General features: G+C 37.0%; 1 protein-coding gene across 1 annotated transcript in view; it reads right to left on the bottom strand.

Moving 5' to 3' along the window:
* Positions 1-7,187: 7,187 nt before the first annotated feature.
* The window catches only part of LOC113830545 (diacylglycerol kinase eta), a 47,967-nt gene continuing 35,154 nt past the window's right edge, over positions 7,188-20,000 (bottom strand). The window contains 9 exon segments of the mRNA XM_070113926.1: positions 7,188-17,207; positions 17,375-17,580; positions 17,707-17,820; positions 17,981-18,070; positions 18,565-18,699; positions 18,862-18,981; positions 19,192-19,298; positions 19,632-19,828; positions 19,996-20,000. The exon segment at positions 19,996-20,000 is cut by the window's right edge and continues 96 nt beyond it. Coding sequence (XP_069970027.1) covers positions 17,114-17,207; positions 17,375-17,580; positions 17,707-17,820; positions 17,981-18,070; positions 18,565-18,699; positions 18,862-18,981; positions 19,192-19,298; positions 19,632-19,828; positions 19,996-20,000 — 1,068 coding nt within the window. The 3' untranslated portion in view covers positions 7,188-17,113.

Raw genomic sequence — 20,000 nt, 5'->3', positions numbered from 1 at the left:
ACATTTGCGGGTTATTAGGGTTAATTGCGGGATTACTGTTCTTGCATTTGATATTTCTGATATATCGAGAAATTCGATCAGGGAAACGAGACGGAAGCTGTGCATATCAAATTAGAAATTGGGAATTACCGACGGCGGAATCGAGTAGAGTAGAAAATGAGGAAACTATTAGGTGGAATAGAACTTTGGAAATTTTTAGAAGATTTAGCTCGTATTCAGCAGAGGCAAGTCAATTCTCCGTCCGTTATACGAAAAGATCCAGCACTAGAGGTCTACACAGGAAGGGGGATGTTGACAGATGGATCAAGAAGGCAAACCGGGCACTGGGACAGTTAGTCGCAAATGAGGAGGATAAAGTAAGATTTGTGATGAACCACATAGAGGGATCGGCGGCAGAGAGACTGCATAATTATAAACGGGACTGGCAGAGTGTAGAAGAAATTATGGAAGAATTGGTGAAGGGTTATGGGAGAAGAATATCTGTTTGGGATTTGTACGAACGGATGGCAGGTAGAAAGCAAGGGAAGCATGGGAGTGTGTGGGAATTTTTAGACGTGTTATTGGAGATGAGTGAAAGCCTTAAGCAAGGTGGAAATGAAATAGACCGTAGAATGATCGGAGAATGTGTGGCGAGGAATATGAGAGAGCCGGCATTGGGATTGAAGCTTAAGAGGAGGATAGAACAGAGGCCAGAAGACTCGTTGGCTGAGTGGATAGAATGGATAGCAATGAAAGAGCATGAATGGAATTCTTTCACGCAAAGGAAAGATGATCATGGGAAAGACGATGAAAGAACGGATGAAAGAAACAGTGTGAAAGAAAAGAGGGAGAGAGTTTGTTACAGATGTGGTAGAAAGGGTCATATTATTGCATAGTGGCCGGAAGGAAGTTTCAGAGATAGATATTATGGAAGGAACGCGCAGACTCAAGGTGAAGAAACTACGGGTAACGTTACGTCCGGGGAGACTCGCAAAGGGCTGGCCGATACAGCAGCGGAAGAAGAGCAAGGCCCAGTGGGAGCACGGACCGCCAACCCAAAGGGCCTGGCAACAGCAGCGTGAAAGAACGCGTCGCGGACAGGAAGCAACCTATCCGGTGGTAAAAAGGATAGAAATGGGACACACGAGAGCAAGCAGCCCCATGGTCACTGTAAATATTGAAGGGGTAGATGTTGTTGGGTTGTGTGACACGGGAGCGGAAGTTTCTTTAATTAGTTCGGAAGTTTATGAATATCATTTGCGACCATATGGGATAAAACTTCAGCCGGTTAAAATTAGCATTAGGTCAGTCGGTGGTGGTATAGTACCGTGTAAAGGGAGTGTACAAGTTAATGTCGGAATCTGTGGGACAAAGGTTGATGCAGTATTTTTAGTCTGTGATAGAGTGGGAGAGAGTTACAGTTGTTTGTTAGGCATTGATGTGTTGTCAGAGGTGGCGGAAGTATGGCCGGTAATGTACAGTCTCTGTAAAACAAGTGTTGACTTGGAAGAATGGAAGGACTATATAAGTGATGTGAGGGCACTCCGCAAATTACATTTGAAATAAGACTGGGGGTTTGCATTGACCGGGGAGGCACAAATACCGGTAATCCCAGTATCTAGTATGAGATTGGTGCCAGTCTGGATCCCACAATTAAGGCAGGTAAAAAGCCAGGTAGTGTTGATTGAGCCACTGACAGGACAACAGGAAGGATGGGTTCCTGACGGGATAGTGACGCTGCCTGCTATGGTCCTGGTAAAGAATGGGAAGGGGTATACGCTAATAGCAAACCTATCTAAGCAATATGCAAATTAAGAAGGAATTGGCGGATAGGCAAAGTTGCGAGAGCAGAGGAAATAGAAGAGAGGGAAGTTAAACATTGCAGCGTTAAATTTGGACATGTGAAGTTGCCTGAAATAGAAATCTTTGATGAACATTTAACTGCAAATCAAAAGGAGGAAGTAATAAGACTGTTAGAAGAATATAGTGACGTTTTTGCTAATGAAAGTGGGCCAATAGGTACAGCTACGGGTGTCCAACATAACATACCACTGACAACTGAGCATCCAATTAGAATACCGTACAGACGAATACCACCGAATCAGGTTCCAGAGGTAAAAGAACATATCGGAAAGTTATGCGAACAAGGTGTGATCGCCCCGACCGGAAGTCCCTACTCTGCTGCAGTTGTCGTGGTGCGCAAGCGCGATAATACTTTAAGGCTGTGCATAGATTACCGACAACTTAATAAGTATACAATTAGAGATGCGTTTCCTCTGCCCAGAATTAATGAGACGGTCGAAGCATTGGCAGGTGCAAAGTTTTTTTTTTTTTTTAACACTCGATTTAGCTGCAGAATATCACCAAATAGAAGTCCACCCAAAAGACCAGCATAAAACCGCATTTAGCACACCTTTCGGTCATCATGAATTAAAAAGACTGCCAATGGGATTATCCAACAGTCCAAGCACATTTCAGCGTTACATGGAGAGGATTCTGGGAGACAAAAAAATTTCTGTTATTGGTATATTTAGACGATGTAATTGTATTTAGCAGAACCGTTGACGAACATGTGGATAGATTAAGGGATCTATTGGAAAGAATGCGGAAAAATGGACTAAAGATTAAACCCAAAAAGTGTACGCTGTCTGCATCGAAAGTAACCTACCTAGGATGCCAGGTTTGGGAGGAGGGCGTGACCAGACCCAGCAAAAGTGGAAGCAGTGAAGCCATGGCCTCTGCCGAAGACTGTCAGGAATGTCAGAGCACTTATTGGATTTTGTTCATTTTATAGGAAATTCGCCAAACACTTTGCACAGACGGCAGCACCGCTACATGCTCTAATGTCAGGAGATTCGCGGAGATCCATTGTCGGGGAATGGGATGAGAAGTGTCAGAAAGCGTTCAAGGATTTAAAGGAAATGTTAATTGCCGCCCCTGTGTTAAAATGCCCTGATTTCACGAAGGAATTCACATTGGAAACGGATGCGAGTTTTAAGGGACTGGGAGCCGTGCTGTCACAGAAGCATGAGGGGAAGATTCGTCCGGTATGTTACGCCAGTAGAAGCCTAAGATTAAACTCCGAAAGAAACATGTCGAGTTATAGCTCAAGGAAGTTGGAATTATTAGCTTTGAAGTGGTTTACCATAAATTCAAAGATTATTTAGCGGGAAGGGAATTCATTATTTATACAGATAACCGTCCGTTGAGTCATTTGGAGACCTCTAAGCTTGGGGCGGTTGAAAGTCAGTGGGTAAATAATTTGCAATAATTTAATTTCATGATAAAATACAAGCCTGGCAGAGATAATACAGTAGCTGATGAGTTAAGTAGACTAACACAGGAGGAGGAGAGTGAAACGGATGAAGAACACGCGGCAATGGCAGTCGCCAAAGACGCGAAAGTGGGAGAGCTTTGGCCGGAAGGGGAATTGAAGGATGCGCAGGACGAGATGAAGTGTTTCCAAGGGATTGGTCAGTTACTGGAGAGGGACATGGCTAAGGGAGAGAAGGATGAGTGGTTAAAAGATGAAGATTTTCGAAAATTGTATAGAGTAAGAGATCATTTAAGAGTACAGGGTGGAATTATTTGGCATAAAAAGAATGTGGGAATAAACTTGTGGAAAATCATCCCAGTATTGCCTCCAAGGTTACAAGGGCAGTTATTGCGCGCCTGTCATGATCAGTTTGGGCAGCAAGGGAGGAATAGAACCCTGAGTTTAGTAAAAAGTCGAGGGTACTGGCCAGGAATGTCAACGACGGTAGCAGAATACGTCGCTGGATGTGACAGGTGTAGCGTAGCTAAAGACGAGACGCCGAAGTCGCATGCTTTGATGGGAAGATTGGACGCGAGCAAACCCTGGGAAATGTTAGCTACTGACTTTACGGTTTTAGAAAAGAGAATGGGTATGGGAAATATTTTAATTATCACGGATATCTTCAGTCGTTATTCTTTCGCATTTCCCACTAAAGACCAAAAGGCAACAACCGTAGCGAAGATCTTAAAAGAACAAATTTTTGATAGATTTGGGGCTCCAGATAAATGATTGTCCGATCAAGGGAGAAATGTTCTCAGTTCCGTTATTAAACAGTTGTGCATCAGTTACGGGGTGGAAAAAAATTCGAACGACAGCATATCATCCACAATGGGTGTTGCGAGAGGTTTAGTCGAACGCTGCCCGGGCTCTTAGTAACAGTAGATGAAAGAGCAAAGAAGAAATGGCCTGAACACACAGCTGCCTTAGTTGCCCATTATAATGCTACTCCACATGCAGCCACGGGATACTCGCCATTGCATTTAGTTCTGGCAGAGAGCCCAAGTTACCTCAGGATCCGATAGTAAGTTCTTCAACAGAAGAATCTATTGATGATTGGATGAGTGAGTTAAGGGAGATACAAGAGGCTGTCGGGAAGATAGCAAAAGAAACGGAAAACAAACAGAAAGAGATGACAAGGAAGCAAAGGGACGTAAAGGCGAAGGATGTTGACTGGACAGTAGGTCAGGAAGTTTTATTGAGAAATAATGTAAAAATAGGTAGAAGTAAAATTCAGGATCAGTGGCATGCTAAACGGTGGGTAATAACGGAGATTTTGGAACCTAGGACGGGGCTGTATAGAATAAGATCTTGCGATGAGGATGACAGAGGAGCGAACTGAGAACAGATGCAGCCTGAGAGCGGCACCAAAATGACAACCTTTTGGAGTACCGGCAGTAGATGACGCGATAGCAGAACACTCCCCACGGCGATTGCGTAATCGTGTAGTAGAAGATAAAGGAAATAAAGGGAATAGGTTAAGGGAAAGGTGAAGGCAGGGTTCTATCCTGAACGAGGATTGGCGTCCTCTGCCTTACTTGAGCTAAATCTTTCTTTTCTCTTCTCCTATAATTCTAGCTTCATTTATATTAATATTAATGTGGGACGGTGTTTAAGGTCAGGTAAAGAGATATTTATTGACGGATTTAGAGAAATTCACATGGAGTGTTAAAACAACGATAGAAAGGTGAAAAGAATGAAAGTAGAATTGTTAGAATAATGAAAGAAGGGTGAAAGAACGAAAGTAGAGGGATAAGGAAACATGACGAAGCAAGAATGTAAGACTGACGCCGAAATATAAGCTTGTGGAAGTGGTAGGTCCACAGGGACTGACGCCAGAGTTTATAATAGTAGGAAGTGGTAAGTCTGGCTGATGAGAAAATCAATCAGGACTGAAGGAGCGAGAGAAAGATGAAACGGATGGAAAGGTAGCGAGGAAGATGGACCAGAAAGAAAGACGAAAGAGTAGGTAAATTTTACGCCGGTTGCTGCATTTAGTCAGGCTGGGTAAGGGGATGCAGAATGAGTTAAGGAAAAGGTTATTATTACGCCAGTTTCCATACTGTTAAATCAGGCTGGATAATGAAGAGATGAAGGAAGGAGGATTGATATTCTTATGCTAGTTTCCATACTGTTAAATCAGGCTGGATAATGAAGAGATGAAGGATTGATATTCTTATGCCAGTTTCTATACTGTTAAATCAGGCTGGATAATGAAGAGATGAAGGAAGGAGGATTGATATTCTTATGCCAGTTTCCATACTGTTAAATCAGGCTGGATAATGAAGAGATGAAGGATTGATATTCTTATGCCAGTTTCTATACTGTTAAATCAGGCTGGATAATGAAGAGATGAAGGAAGGAGGATTGATATTCTTATGCCAGTTTCCATACTGTTAAATCAGGCTGGATAATGAAGAGATGAAGGAAGGAGGATTGATATTCTTATGCCAGTTTCCATACTGTTAAATCAGGCTGGATAATGAAGAGATGAAGGAAGGAGGATTGATATTCTTATGCCAGTTTCCATACTGTTAAATCAGGCTGGGTGAGAGGTCAAGACGTGGGATAAACTTCCAAATGTGTTCCTTAGCAAAAGAGTGCATAAATGTTTCTGGTGCATAGTGAAAAGAGCCGTTCCACGTCAACAAGACGGCCGTCTGCCTGAGTGAGGCGTGAGGTATGAGGCGTGAGGTATGAGGCGTGAGGTATGAGGCGTGAGGTATGAGGCGTGAGGTATGAGGCGTGAGGTATGAGGCGTGAGGTATGAGGCGTGAGGTATGAGGCGTGAGGCGAAGGCGAGAGGAGTAAGAGGAGGAGGCAAATAAAGAAAAAGTAGTAGACAGTGAAGAAAGTGAGAAGTATCACGGACGTTACGTGAGATACCGTGTGTCGCATTAATGAACATTTACTTACGAACATTGGTACAAATTGGTCACAAAATCAGAAAGTGCACGGAAGTAGGGGGTAACCGTATGATATTTAATTCTCTTTATTATATATATTTTTTGCTGAGTTACATTATTTTATTTTTTATTTTATAATTTGAGTATTTTGTGTATTGTGGTTTCATAATAAATCTGAATGGTAATAGTGTTTCCATTAAACCCAATTATTGAACCTGAGCAATCAAACAGAGGTGATCCATGAAAGGTTGTACTGGTGGAGGGCCCAGGCCAGTAATTAAAGATCTGATTAACAATCTTTACATTTATATTTATACATATACATATATATACATATACATATATATACATATACATATACATATATATACATATATATACATATACATATACATATATATACATATACATATATATACATATATACATATACATATATATACATATACATATATATACATATACATATACACATACACATATATATAAATGTATACACATATATATATAAATGTATACACATATATATAAAAGTATACACATATATATAAATGTATACACATATATATAAATGTATACACATATATATAAATGTATACACATATATATAAATGTATACACATATATATATACATGTATACACATATATATATACATGTATACACATATATATATACATGTATACACATATATATACATGTATACACATATATATATACATGTATACACATATATATATACATGTATACACATATATATATACATGTATACACATATATATACATGCATACATACATATGTGTATGTATGTGTGTGTGTGTATATATATATATATATGCCAACACACATGTGCTTATCAGTGTCAACCTCAGCAGCACTTTTTTTTCTTTTCTTTCATAATGGCAAGAAAGTTTTGTGTGCTGATGCAACTCTTCACTTTGCATTAAAAATGATGTTGAAGATGGAGGATACAGAATTATACACAAGAATTTAGAATAAAACATTTATTGAAGAAATATACAAGTGTCAAAAAAAGTGATAACAGACGACTTAAAAATTATTATACACCCTGTGAGACTGAGGCCATCTAGAAAGATAGGACTTATGGATGATATAGCAATAATCAATAGAAAAAACATGAGAATGATTGGTAAGAGTGGCTTGTGCAGGGGGAAGGCACTCTCTGCAGCAGAGGGAAAAAGCGTATGTCGTATTAATGCACAAGAAGTGAGACAGACAGAAAAAAATTACACAATGTTTTGGCGACAACAGATAATAGTATTTAAATTATCTACATAAACAAAATTGTGTTACATTATCCTTTGGCTATATTTTCATATTAATGTCCTTAAAAAAAACTATTCTGAACAGTAAGGAGACTAGAAAACATTTCTCAATTCTAATCTTTAAGAGAGAATTGTTATTCATTTTTTTACGACTCAAGAAAACATGTACTAACGTAAAATAAATATAGAAGACTTAATGTACATTTTATATATCTAATATTCATGTATAAAAAGTTTTGTGTTGACTTTTTGGTAAATAAATAGTTTCATAAAAGAAAAATATGTATATTATATATATAAAACACAAATTTGAGAGAGAAAAAAAGATCCTGGCCAATTTTTGCCAATTGGTTCCATCTGAAGGCTTATTACACCTAGAGTTTATCAGAAACACCTGATATATTGCACTGAAGAGAAAGGAGAATCACATTATTTTGTAAAATCAAAATTTCAAGATTGAGTGTCAAGTAATAGAAGACAGCCTTGTCTTGTATTATGCTACTTGAAGATTCATTCATAAGTAGGTAACTACATATAAATTCATGATAATCCATTTTTAGAAAATTTCCATCAAGAATACACCAAATTCACCATTCACAAAAGGCCAATCTTAAAAATATTTCAATGCATTTTTAAAATTTCCAGTGATTGATGATCATTATTTGTTTTTCTCTAGTAAGGAAACAATAAGGAAACCTTTGTGAATTGTAGATCATCATAGTCTTACATTATATCTTCCCTGCTAATGATTGAAGTCACATGGAAGTATCCACAGAATGAGGTTATTACTTCACATAAAATGTCACCACAATAGGCCGAGCTTCTCGTGCAACTTCTTCAAGAAGCTCTGGGCCTATCTGCAACACTTCACAAAGGCAAAGATCCTTAACCTATAAGCGTATGTAAGCACTATACGTCTTATATACACCTAACATTGCATTCCTGGTATAACTACCCTAAATACACCAATCCATTTGGTAATGAACAATGTTGCCGAACTTTTTTCCTCATGTTTGCAATTCAGGTATAAAATATATTTCTTGTCTGGAGACAAATCCGAGATAGTATACACAAGAATTACATATTTATCATATGTCGTATCAACTTTTTAGGATATAAATAATAACGTGGCTATAGACAAAAGCCATCTTAAAAATAACCCACCACTCCATGATCTGCATATACTAGCAATATTCACTCCTCGTTCAATGAATCTTAAAGATCTGCGCAAACAAAAATCTTCCATTTCTTCTGAAAGATCTCTGTCTTAACTAGCATAACCAGCACATAGTGTGAATTAAATTTACTACGTCTTCCAGTTATTTCTATTTTTTCCTCGAATGACTGACATCCTTTCAAATGTATGAAATTCTAAATTTAGTTATATGCATCTCAGGAAAAGTTTACATTACACACCCTAAATCTGCTGTAAAATTGGTGCCAGAAAGATTTTTAAAGGTAACCGATGCAGTCCACACTACAGCAACAAACACTTAGAAGAAACAATACAAAGAAAAAGTCAAGAGAATTTAGTATGTTAACCTACTGCTTTAGGAAAAGAGTGAAGATGTTTTTCTTCCATTTTATGTAATAATTATTACTATGGGCAATACATAACACACTGGGCTTATCACAATGACTACCCTCGCTTCTTAGTTGGCGATTCTTACTACACATCAAAAAACATGAAAGTGTACATATAAAATTTATCAAATACTTTTATCACAAACAAAAGTCATGTGTTTGCATACTAGAAAGATTTATTTCCTTTTATTTATATATTATCATTATTTATTTTATTTTATTTTTTATTTTTTTTTGTCTTAACATCACATGTCCAAATAGAATAGAACAATATGGATACCATTATGTCAAAAACAATGACCAAATGAGCACGGTCTTTTTTAAGTGTGTATCTTTCGCATTAACCTTCCTTACCCTTTGGCTTGTGTTTTTTTAGTCCGTGCGCCTGTGAGCAGCATTATTTGCAGTGTGGAGAATGCTGACCTTGCAAAGAAGATTAATCTACCTGAAATCTCTTACACATCCCACAGGTGTAGTTTTTTTTATCAAGGTTGTAAAATATTCTAGAACATTTGTGGGTTTAGGGTACACACAAGCACAGTTGATTTTACAAATGTATACAAGATATCAACAAACAACAACAACAACAATAACAACATGACTTAAAACAGAAAGGGTAAAATATTAATAAGGTGAGAGACAATCCTAACGTCACAGTCACAATCTGATTAATCAATTACTTGTGATTATCATTCTCTTATTCATACATTCTTGGCACATGACATTCACAACTTCTCTCTTATGAGTAATAGTAACACATGATGTAGGAAAGTTTCAAAACACTAAAAATATTTTGAAATACAAATTGTATCACATACACAGTGTTTCTGCAAATATTCCAACACAAATGTATACAGGTTAAACCTCACTAGCTCAGCAAGTTGAAGTACTTAGGATCCGGCGTCAACAGTAACAGATTTCTCAAACAGTGAAACTAATTACTTTTTGTTCATTATCAAAACTTTTTGTAACACATGTAATGTCACATTCTTGTCATATTTTACTATATTTACACCTCTTGTACTCCTTGTTGGTTTCTTAGAAGACATATTTAGGGGGTGAAATGTCTCATGCTACAGCAATTTCTTTAAGTCAACTGTGGTAGACCTATAAAATAAGGTGGCATCTCAACTGGCCAAGCAGCAGACATGCCAGATTGTTATCCCTATTCCAAGCTGCTGAAGCCACTGGATCAGTGAATGCTCAACTAATGAGGTTTAACGTGTACTTATTCTTCAACTCTTAAGCCCCTTGGTAAATCAATAATTCATTGACAAGATATGTTGTGAAAAGTTTAAATTATTACTTATACACATGCTAATATACTTCTTAGCAATCCTGATTAACCTCGGAGTAAAACTGCCACAAACCTGCCATGTTATTACAGTCATAGGTATTGTATTTTACATTCATAATTCTCTTGTCACTTGTGAGATGTCAGTTTTCCTCCACAGATCATAACCTAACATCTTCCTCATGCAGCATGCAAGGGGCTTTCTTTTTTTTTTTCTTTCTTTTTAGTTAAAGATCATAAACTCAATCACAATCACAATCAAAGAAACACATTGTTTCCCTTGAAGTAATCAATGCAAACAATATATTATTCACTTCTTCCTTCCCTAGAGTTGGTGATCTGTGATGAGAGACAAAAGAAGTTAATGATATAAAAATTAAGAATATTAACATACATCATTACCATATTTTTGAATGTACACTGACGAGTGAGAGGGTAAATTACATCTTTTTTTCCTTTTTTTATAGTTTTGTCTCTAAATAATGGCATTGTAGTAAGAGTAAAAATGACATTGATCAACATCAGCCTACGATTCCCGAAGTGCCTAAGAAAGCATTACGATTTGTGTTAACATCAAACATGAACAAAGAAATGCCACATGCATGGGAAAAGCAAAAGAAAAAAAGAAGGAAAACAAGAGACACATCACACAGAATACACTTCCACAGTAAAGACACCATGAGATACATCAACAGTTCCAAATATCTACTTGTAAAAAAGAAAAAAAAAAGGTCTATAAAATACCATTCATCAAAATAACCTAAGACACCTTAGCCATTATCTAACATGAGTAAGTTTTATTACCAACATCATTGTGACCTATATGTACAATTGTAAAATAATCTACTTATTCATAAGTAACTTCATTCACCATTCAGTTCGAAATTAGGAAAAGAAATCATGAACAAGAAACATTAAAACTGACAGCTTCCATGCTGTCTTAATGCCTAATCTGTATAATGTACACGCTGTTTCATTAATTAATATAAACATTTCACTTACCTAATAACACCTGTAATATCAAGATGAGATATTCATAAAACCATGAGATTTAATTTCTCACGTTCAATGCATATTAGGTGAGAAATTGAACACAATTGTCACACATAAATATGGATACAGAGATAATTGCCCACGAAGGCAAATGGGAAACTTGCATATTCTTACATCAAATATTTCCTCTTAGAAAGGTGATAAAAACTGAATGATTCAGGGTATGTCAAACTGGAGTCACCACATCAAACAGGTAACAACTTGACACATATATCCAACAGGTACATTTAGAAGTACATAATGATCTTAAAAGGATCATTTACATTATATTATTCATAAAACATCTACTTTATAGAAAGATTCTACATTGCTGAGACCTCAAAACTACCATATAAAGACACATACACAGGTCTGAGACCATGTATAAAGGTGCTTTGCAGTGTAACACCTTGGAGACAATACAAAAAAGGACCAACAACTCACTAAAGTTTTGAAAGTTGAACCTAGCTAATGTTGTCGGTACAGTATGAATGCCTGACATGAGTATTCTATTAGAAATCAGTGTTATTCCAGAGGCTCGAGTGAAAAAAATCCTCTTTATCAAACTTCTTGCATTATAAATGTGTCATAAATGTAAAAAGAGCCATTATATAAAGATAAAAATTAGCCTACTGAATATGCATACAGGCTAGATAATAGAAAAATAATACTTTTTGTTCTTTTTTCTTCTTTTAAATTTCTCTCTTTTTTACCAGTAAAACCTGTTTACTGATAACATCTATAATACTGTGATGCCTTACAGCTGGGGTTCCACTAGGCTTATCTGACTTTGGACCAGACTAAAGTCAGGGACCAACTCCCTTTTGGCCCGGCATTGTCGTTCTGTTTGAGAAACTAAGGATGCCAGACCTAGAATATTCCTAGCAAATATCCACTAATTTTTCCATAGGCAGTGCTAATTGATAGTCACTGATCATCTGATAAGTTTCTTAAATGTCATAACACAACTGAGAATGTTTCGAAGCCAGCCTAGACACACAAAGCCCAGGGGAATGTAATTGTAATGTGCCCATTATGGGAGGCAGGGTGGCCAGAGGTGCCCCAAGGCCTCGGGCTGAGACTGGCTAGTGGAACCTTGGCTTAAAGGAGCCTGGGTGGAAATGGAATGAATAATTATACACATGTTGGAACCTCCACATAAGGGGGGGAAGGCTGATGCTCTTACAAGTGGTCATTGTGGACCAGCTTCCTACAATGCCACCCATCTCCCATTTGTGTGTCCATCACAGGACTTACACTATACATATCTCATACACTCATATCTCCTTTGCATACAGTTAAAGTGTATTAAAAATAGTCTCGTTAATTTCATGTGAATCACAAAAATGAAAGAAAAGAATGCGATATTCTGAAGATCCCTGAAGTAATTGCATTTCAATTGGAAAAAAAACACAATTTGTACATAATCACTAAGAGATCTATCAGTCTTGTCCCCCATGTTAAAGGTTTATAGCTGCCTTGTTAATGGCGGTGAAAAGGGAACACCACCTTCAAACATAGCAAAGTGTTATAGCCTTATACTATGGCACTTTATAAATAAACAACACCACTGGCTATTATCATGTCTACAGTTGTGCTTTGGTAACACACAAAGTTACTACATCTGACATCTAACCATACAAATAAGATCACCTTACTCTTATGTTTACAAATCATATGTGTGGTTAATAGGAATTTATCTTATTCAACTTTGTCATGCACATAATTGCTCACATTTCCACTCACAGGCATACATGCATGGATGCACACACACACACACACACACTGATACATATGAAAGTATACATACACATACATGTGCATTCACACATGGAAACATGTACACTTATGAAGACAATAGTGTTGTACAAAAGACATTTCTTCTGTGTTTATGCATCAGTATCCTAATCTCTCCTTACTTAAAACTGGATCAAAAAGTTTTCTTTCTTGCCTTTTTTACATAACAATGTACTACAACTGTGTGATTATTCCTGCAAATACAATAGAGAACACTGACAAAAGAGGCTGATATGACAAATTATCTACTGATATCTTTGATGAAGATGTCAGTCATCTTCCTCAAATACAAGAGAAATAGTAAGGTTAAAACTAATGATGTAGACATCGTATAAAATACATACATGTGCACGGAGAGTCCAAGACATGCTATAAACATTAAGATGTTTGCTGAGGTTTGAAGATTAACTTGCCTGGCTGTGGCTACTAGTACTTTACTGTCCTTTATTCCTTGGAGTCATAATACTTTGTGCAAATGAAGCACCAATACTTTCTTTGAGTTTGTGTTCATGATTTGTGTTTATTTGTATTTCTATATTTGATATCCAATTAATGTAGTTATAAAATAAGGCTGTTTTAATCATCACTGTAAAACTGTGAAATTATTTAAAAACTGTGAATGATCTATGATGAAAAGTGAAAAAAAAAAACATTACCCTACACAAAGGACTAATCTGACTTATGGAGGATTTGGGGTCCACCACAGAAGTTCTCCACAACCTTGGTTCTAGTATTGTGCTAGGTTATCTGATTTGCAGGACCAAAAATCTGTAACACATTAATGAGTCAATTCTGACCCTAATTATGCACTTCCCATAACCCTACAGCATCATACACCACTACTGACACTTGCACTTTGCATGGAAGACAAAACTAGGGGTAAATGTACACAAAACAAGAATTACACAAAATCAAGGAGCTACCCCAATCACTCTTGGAAAATTGGTGGTGTACCTGTAATACAAAAGTATTAAGGCAACTCTGATATCAGTAAATAATCACACATCAAGCTCTCTTTCACAACACTATTGCATCTGGTTTCCACTGATGCTATAAGTCAATCATGATACCAAATAGAAGACTTTTAAGTCATTGAATCCTTATTAGCAAAAAAATCTTTTTACATAAGAAAATTCTAATTCCTGTCCATTAGCAAGTTTTCAAACAAGAAGGAGAGGTTTAAAATCTGCCATGAATTTAATCACCACTTTCTTTTCCCTTAACAGTATCTGCATGATTCTTTGAAAAGATTATTTTCTTCAAGGCACCTAAGTATCAAGCCCCATCTCCATTAACCTGAAAATTTACTCATCTTTCTTACTGAGGCAAACATACGCTTAGCAGGTCAGTGACAAACAGGTAGGCGAGTAAGGATAATTAGTTAAAATATATTTGTATTGTTTGGATAAGGTGTATTCAGCCATGCATCACCAATCTTTCCTGTGCATTTCTGCCTTTAAAAAATGTATATTGTAAGCTTTGTGTGCTGTGAGAATGGTAGTGAGGGAGAGGGAGAGGGAGAGAGGGGGGGGCAGGAGAGAGGGGGGAGGGGGGAGGGAGAGGGAGAGAGGGGGGGAGGGGGGAGGGAGAGGGAGAGAGGGGGGGAGACAGAGGGAGGGAGAGAGGGAGGGAGGGAGGGAGGGAGAGAGGGAGGGAGGGAGGGAGGGAGAGAGGGAGGGAGGGAGGGAGGGAGAGGGAGAGGGAGGGAGGGAGGGAGGGAGAGAGGGAGGGAGGGAGGGAGAGAGGGAGAGAGATAGAGAAAGAGAGAGAGAGATAGAGAAAGGAGGAGAGCTATTACATATCTGTGCCTTGACCTTTCCTTAAGAAACTAGTCCTTTCAAACACTTTGATATCGTCTATGAACTCACAAGGACCAGACCCCAAACAGCCTTCACAAAGTATTATTGCTGGAAGCTTCCCATTTATTTGTGTTTTGTACTCTGAAATAGACTAGAAGAATACATGTCAATCTCAAGTAGCTAATCCTAAAGAGGGGAGAAAAATGACAGCCCAATCCTTACAACCTAAGAAAATCTGCTTGATTAACACCTATTAGTCTTCTCATCAGGCTTGCATTAATCCTCATGCTCATACCGACAGCTTCTCTCTTGATATATGCCATCAATAACTAAACCTAGCAGTATAAAGCTCCTTACAATGTCTATGGAAAATGCAGACAAAATGAAGTTGATCGTGTCTGAAGAAAAAGTGTAAAAGACTTAGAAAGAATATCTTTTAAGAAATGGAATATCAATTAGGTGATGCATATGAAGCACACATGAAATCAGGAAATCCATGACAGTTCAAAAAACTCTCACTTCTGACCAAGAAAGCTTGGCAATGTCTAGGAATTTACTTCGGACACAATTGAAAATCTATACTTCTAAATAGAGGAGCATAACCCCAACTTAAAACCATCCTTTAGATGATACCTACTTGACTCAAGTTAATCTCAAGGGGCTCATTGAGATGACAATGGCAGCACTGGATGGGATGCTTTTCTATGCACACAATTAACTGTTCCTGTAACTTGCACCAGAAACCTAAAATGGCTTTCAATTTCTCTTTAACAAACTACTTTTATTGCGGATTTCATATTCTGTATTATTGATCGTAAAATTCTGAGTTATACACTTATCAGTACCTAAATCAATAACTTAAATTTATGACACATCTTTTTAAATACAAAGAAAAATAAAAAAAAAATCTAATAAAAAAATAAAAAATAAGAAATGTAGTTAATCTTTGGTATACATTAAGTGATTACGTGGAGATAATTCTGTAATACTGTTCTACTTCAATATGATTTCTTTGTAAATGGTGACTTAGGATGTAAACATGTTTGAGAGCAACCCCATCCGACCTTCTCTGTTCCTTCAAATAAGATTAAACAAGTCTGGTGGATTTATCATACTCAGTATCACAGCCCTACAACAGGCTTACTTAAAATTCTGGTGTACGTGCTTTCCATCGTACAACAGAATGGTATGAAAATCACGTATAAAACAAGAAACAACCTTGAAAACAATGATGATAATGCTCTTGTAATTAATAATTATCATAAAAGATCCAAACCTCATCCCAGAAAGACATGAAGCATCCTTCTACACAGCTTGAACTCAACCTAGTCGTTCTTGAGGACTGGCTTTCATATCTATAACGTTCATTACACTTTGTTGAACAAGGTCATTCACATTCTAAGAACTAGTGCTAACATCTAAATAGTAATACAAAGAGTAAAATCTCTAATGCATTTCTCATGGCTATAAATCATTACACATTTCTTTTAAATGCAGCTGGAAACTGTTTTTGTCATTTCAATACATATTCCACATGAATTTCTGATATATGGTTGTTAAATATTAGATATATTTATCTAAAATATCTTCCTAATTTAAGAATTTCTCTGAAAATCAATAACAGAATTCTAAAATCATTACAAAAAAATGCATACAGCATGGCTTGAATATCAAGTACAGTCTACAAAACCAGTTTATCATGGTCTAATCATTAAACCCATGAACACAAAATTCCTATCAACTCGGCAACACCCATTAAAAAAATAAAACAAACTCTCAGTCAGCAATTGTCCTTTCAAACCCTTTCAAATCACAATGCAGTCACTTCAGTCAAACTGCAATATCTTAATGCCATGTAACATTTACAAGAAAATCATCACATAAATCAGAAATGAACGTCATTGGCACACTTCCTTAAAGGGAATCTCTTCCTCCTGCGTATAAAGGAACTTCTTTTCTGCCAATGAACAGTGCCATACTCAAAAATAAGGAAAAACATAGAAAGAAAAGGCAGAGATCCATTTCAAGATTTCCATAAACATATTCATAACCTTCTCTTGCAAAGGTGTCCTCTGAGGGTGCAGGTATAAAGCATTCTTGTGACCAGGTTGTATGTAAGTAGTTTAGCTGTGAGACTTACTGTCTTTGATCTCTCGAATACCTTGCTGGATTCGCTTTATGTGGCCAATTTTTGTAATTCCAAGTTCCTTAAGATCCCTGTCAATACAAAGATTAATTTGTTCAAACCAAAGTATTGCTCGACATAAGCTCTAGATATTCCACTATATAAAACTTGAAAAATCTAACTCTAATTCCAGGTGTTCTGGAGGAATACAAGAAAGATATGGGAGAAAGAGAAAGAAAAAAAGAGAAATACACCTTACCTTCGCTCCAGATTAAGGAGCTCAGATCCCCTGATATCATGACGGATAAAGGACTCCCTGTACTCGGTGAGCTGCAGGGCATCTAGCCATGCTGCCACCTCATCTGGACCCCACTCCCTGACCTCCCTCTCAACTCCACCACGTCGCCCTTCTCGCTTCAACTTCAGTTTGAATAAGCCCTTTGAATGTGCTCTTTTACGTTCGCCCTGTTGAATGATAAGTGAATTACATAACTCTGGTGTCAACAGCATAAAAGAAATAATTCCTTCAGTAATCCAAATATGAAATATTTTTTCCCCACACAGTTTGAAAACTATTTGAACAAGACTCACCTCCTCTTCTGACATAAAGTGTATCAAGTTGTCTTTCTCATGAGCATGTTTTAGTGAGTTCTCGAGTTGGGTTAAATTTCCACGCAAACTGTCATCTAATGTCTGGGTCAATACCTGCCAAGAAATAGAAATCCAAGTGAAATAAGGGATTACCAAATGCTGCCTAAAATGTACTAAGAATATAAAACAAATTTGATGTAACATTCAAGTCTTTTCTGAAATTAACACACTACATCAGTATAAATACATATGCATTTATGTAAAAAGTACTTACAAGTGTTTCCTCCTTCAAGATTGTCATAACTTCTGCATGTAGACCCTTTACATTATTCACAAGTTCTGTTGCCAACATTCTTAAGTTTGGCTGGGAAAAAAGACACCTTTATAAGTAGGACGTTACAAAAGATCTCCATTATTTGCCATTTTAATTTACAGGAAAGAAAAGCCTTTCCTATATTTTCTTGAGGCTTCTGTGACTCACTCTGTGACTACATGAAATGCTCTTCTCATACATCACTTGAATTATCACTTGAGTATGTTTTCATATACATATGTGCAGTGTGTTTTAAAAGTTCAAACATTTAAAAAAGCTATATACATGTATTCATAACACTGAACACCTTCTCTTATGCAAGTGCACTCTACCAGTCTAGTTTACTGTTCTTTCCCATGTACTGTATTCAAAATATATGACAAATTAAACTATTTTTAAAATTTGGCAACCTAAAAAAAAAAGAGAAAGAAAGAAAGAAAAAGTAAAAAATATGAAAAAATTATTCCTCATCAAAATAAAACTGCTTGTTATTGTATTACAAGGTGATGTGCTTTCATTATTTCCAACTATCAACTGGTACTTACACCTTCAATGACCCTTCCCTCACGCCAAATTTTCTCAAGACAGGTGGAGGCTGATGATGCCAATTCACTCAAGCGGTTTTCTAAGTTTGGTGTGCTCACTGCCACCAACCGCAATGTGCTGATGACCTCGCTCACCTGTTATGGGCACAGGAATAATTATGTGTAATTTTACCTCTTTTAGTAAAATAAAAGTGTGACATAGAATTTTAAAAATCATTAATAAATATTAACAAATATAAGAATTTAGTACCTCCATCTGAAAATCCCATTACATCTCATAAGCCTGAAGATACTTACGATAGTAGCCAAGGCAGCGAGTACGGGTAACTCTTCATCAGCCAGCAATGTTGGCTCCTTTGCCTGGCTACCTGAGCTTCTCTGCTTCTCTTCCCAGGCCTTCAGAGACACTTCTAAGTCCTAATGGGTCAACAATTGATAAGCAAAGGTAAACACAACTAATAATACTAAGAGCAGTATCAATAACACCTATAACATCTATTATAATTACAAATGACAATCAACCAATAGCAGTAAAAAAACAAAATAAAAATCTCTTCCTCCTACACTTGTACTGTCATGATACAACATTATAATCAGGTCAATACAAAAATGTTAGCTCTAACTTACCCTATTCCTGCACAGCATCTGTACACGATTCTTGTGTACGATGCGGACTATGCCCGGAGGCTGTGTCCAAGCCTCACCATCCACTTGAATTGGTACACCTTCCTCTCCTAGAAACAATGAAAACAGAAACATAAACAAATCCTGGGTTTAGAGAGTATCTTTTTATCATATTTGAAATTCTACATCTATTTCAAAATTATATGTCCTATCTTCAAATATTAAACCTAAAGCCAGCTGCAATCACCAAACAGTGTTTAAAACTCGCAAGAAGAGAAGTCCAAGTACTTGGTAAAGTTCAACATGAACCTTTAACCCTATGATGATGGTGTCTGAATTTTCTGTGATATAATATTACACAACAGTCTAGACTTTGAGGCTAAGCCTAAGCTATGTCATAACAGCTATAGACGTATCTGTCACTGAAAGATTACACAACTCACCAGCTTCTCCAAGGATCGTTATCTTAATGCTAGAGCACTGGGCAATGCGGTGATGTTGTAGATTGATGATCCGAGAGGCAGCCATCTGGGCAGAACCAAATACAGCAACAACCTCCAGAATTTTGTCATCAAAGCTAGGAGCCAGGAAGCAGTCATCTTCCTTTGTTCCACCCCAGAAGTTGGTGCCACCCATGAAACTGGGAAAAGAAGAAAAAATTACCATCTGTAATGCTGATAAAAAGATCTTCAAATATAAACCACTGGATATATTTTGTGACACTTTTCTGGTTGATTTCATATAGTTAACGGAACTTATGTTTTCTACTATGCTATTACAGTAAAACAAAAATCTTGATGTGCCCACCTTGG

The sequence above is a fragment of the Penaeus vannamei genome, chromosome 35 (genome assembly GCF_042767895.1).
Source record: "Penaeus vannamei isolate JL-2024 chromosome 35, ASM4276789v1, whole genome shotgun sequence".
Taxonomy (NCBI): Eukaryota; Metazoa; Arthropoda; class Malacostraca; order Decapoda; family Penaeidae; genus Penaeus; species Penaeus vannamei.
This window is presented reverse-complemented; position numbering and strand designations above follow the sequence as displayed.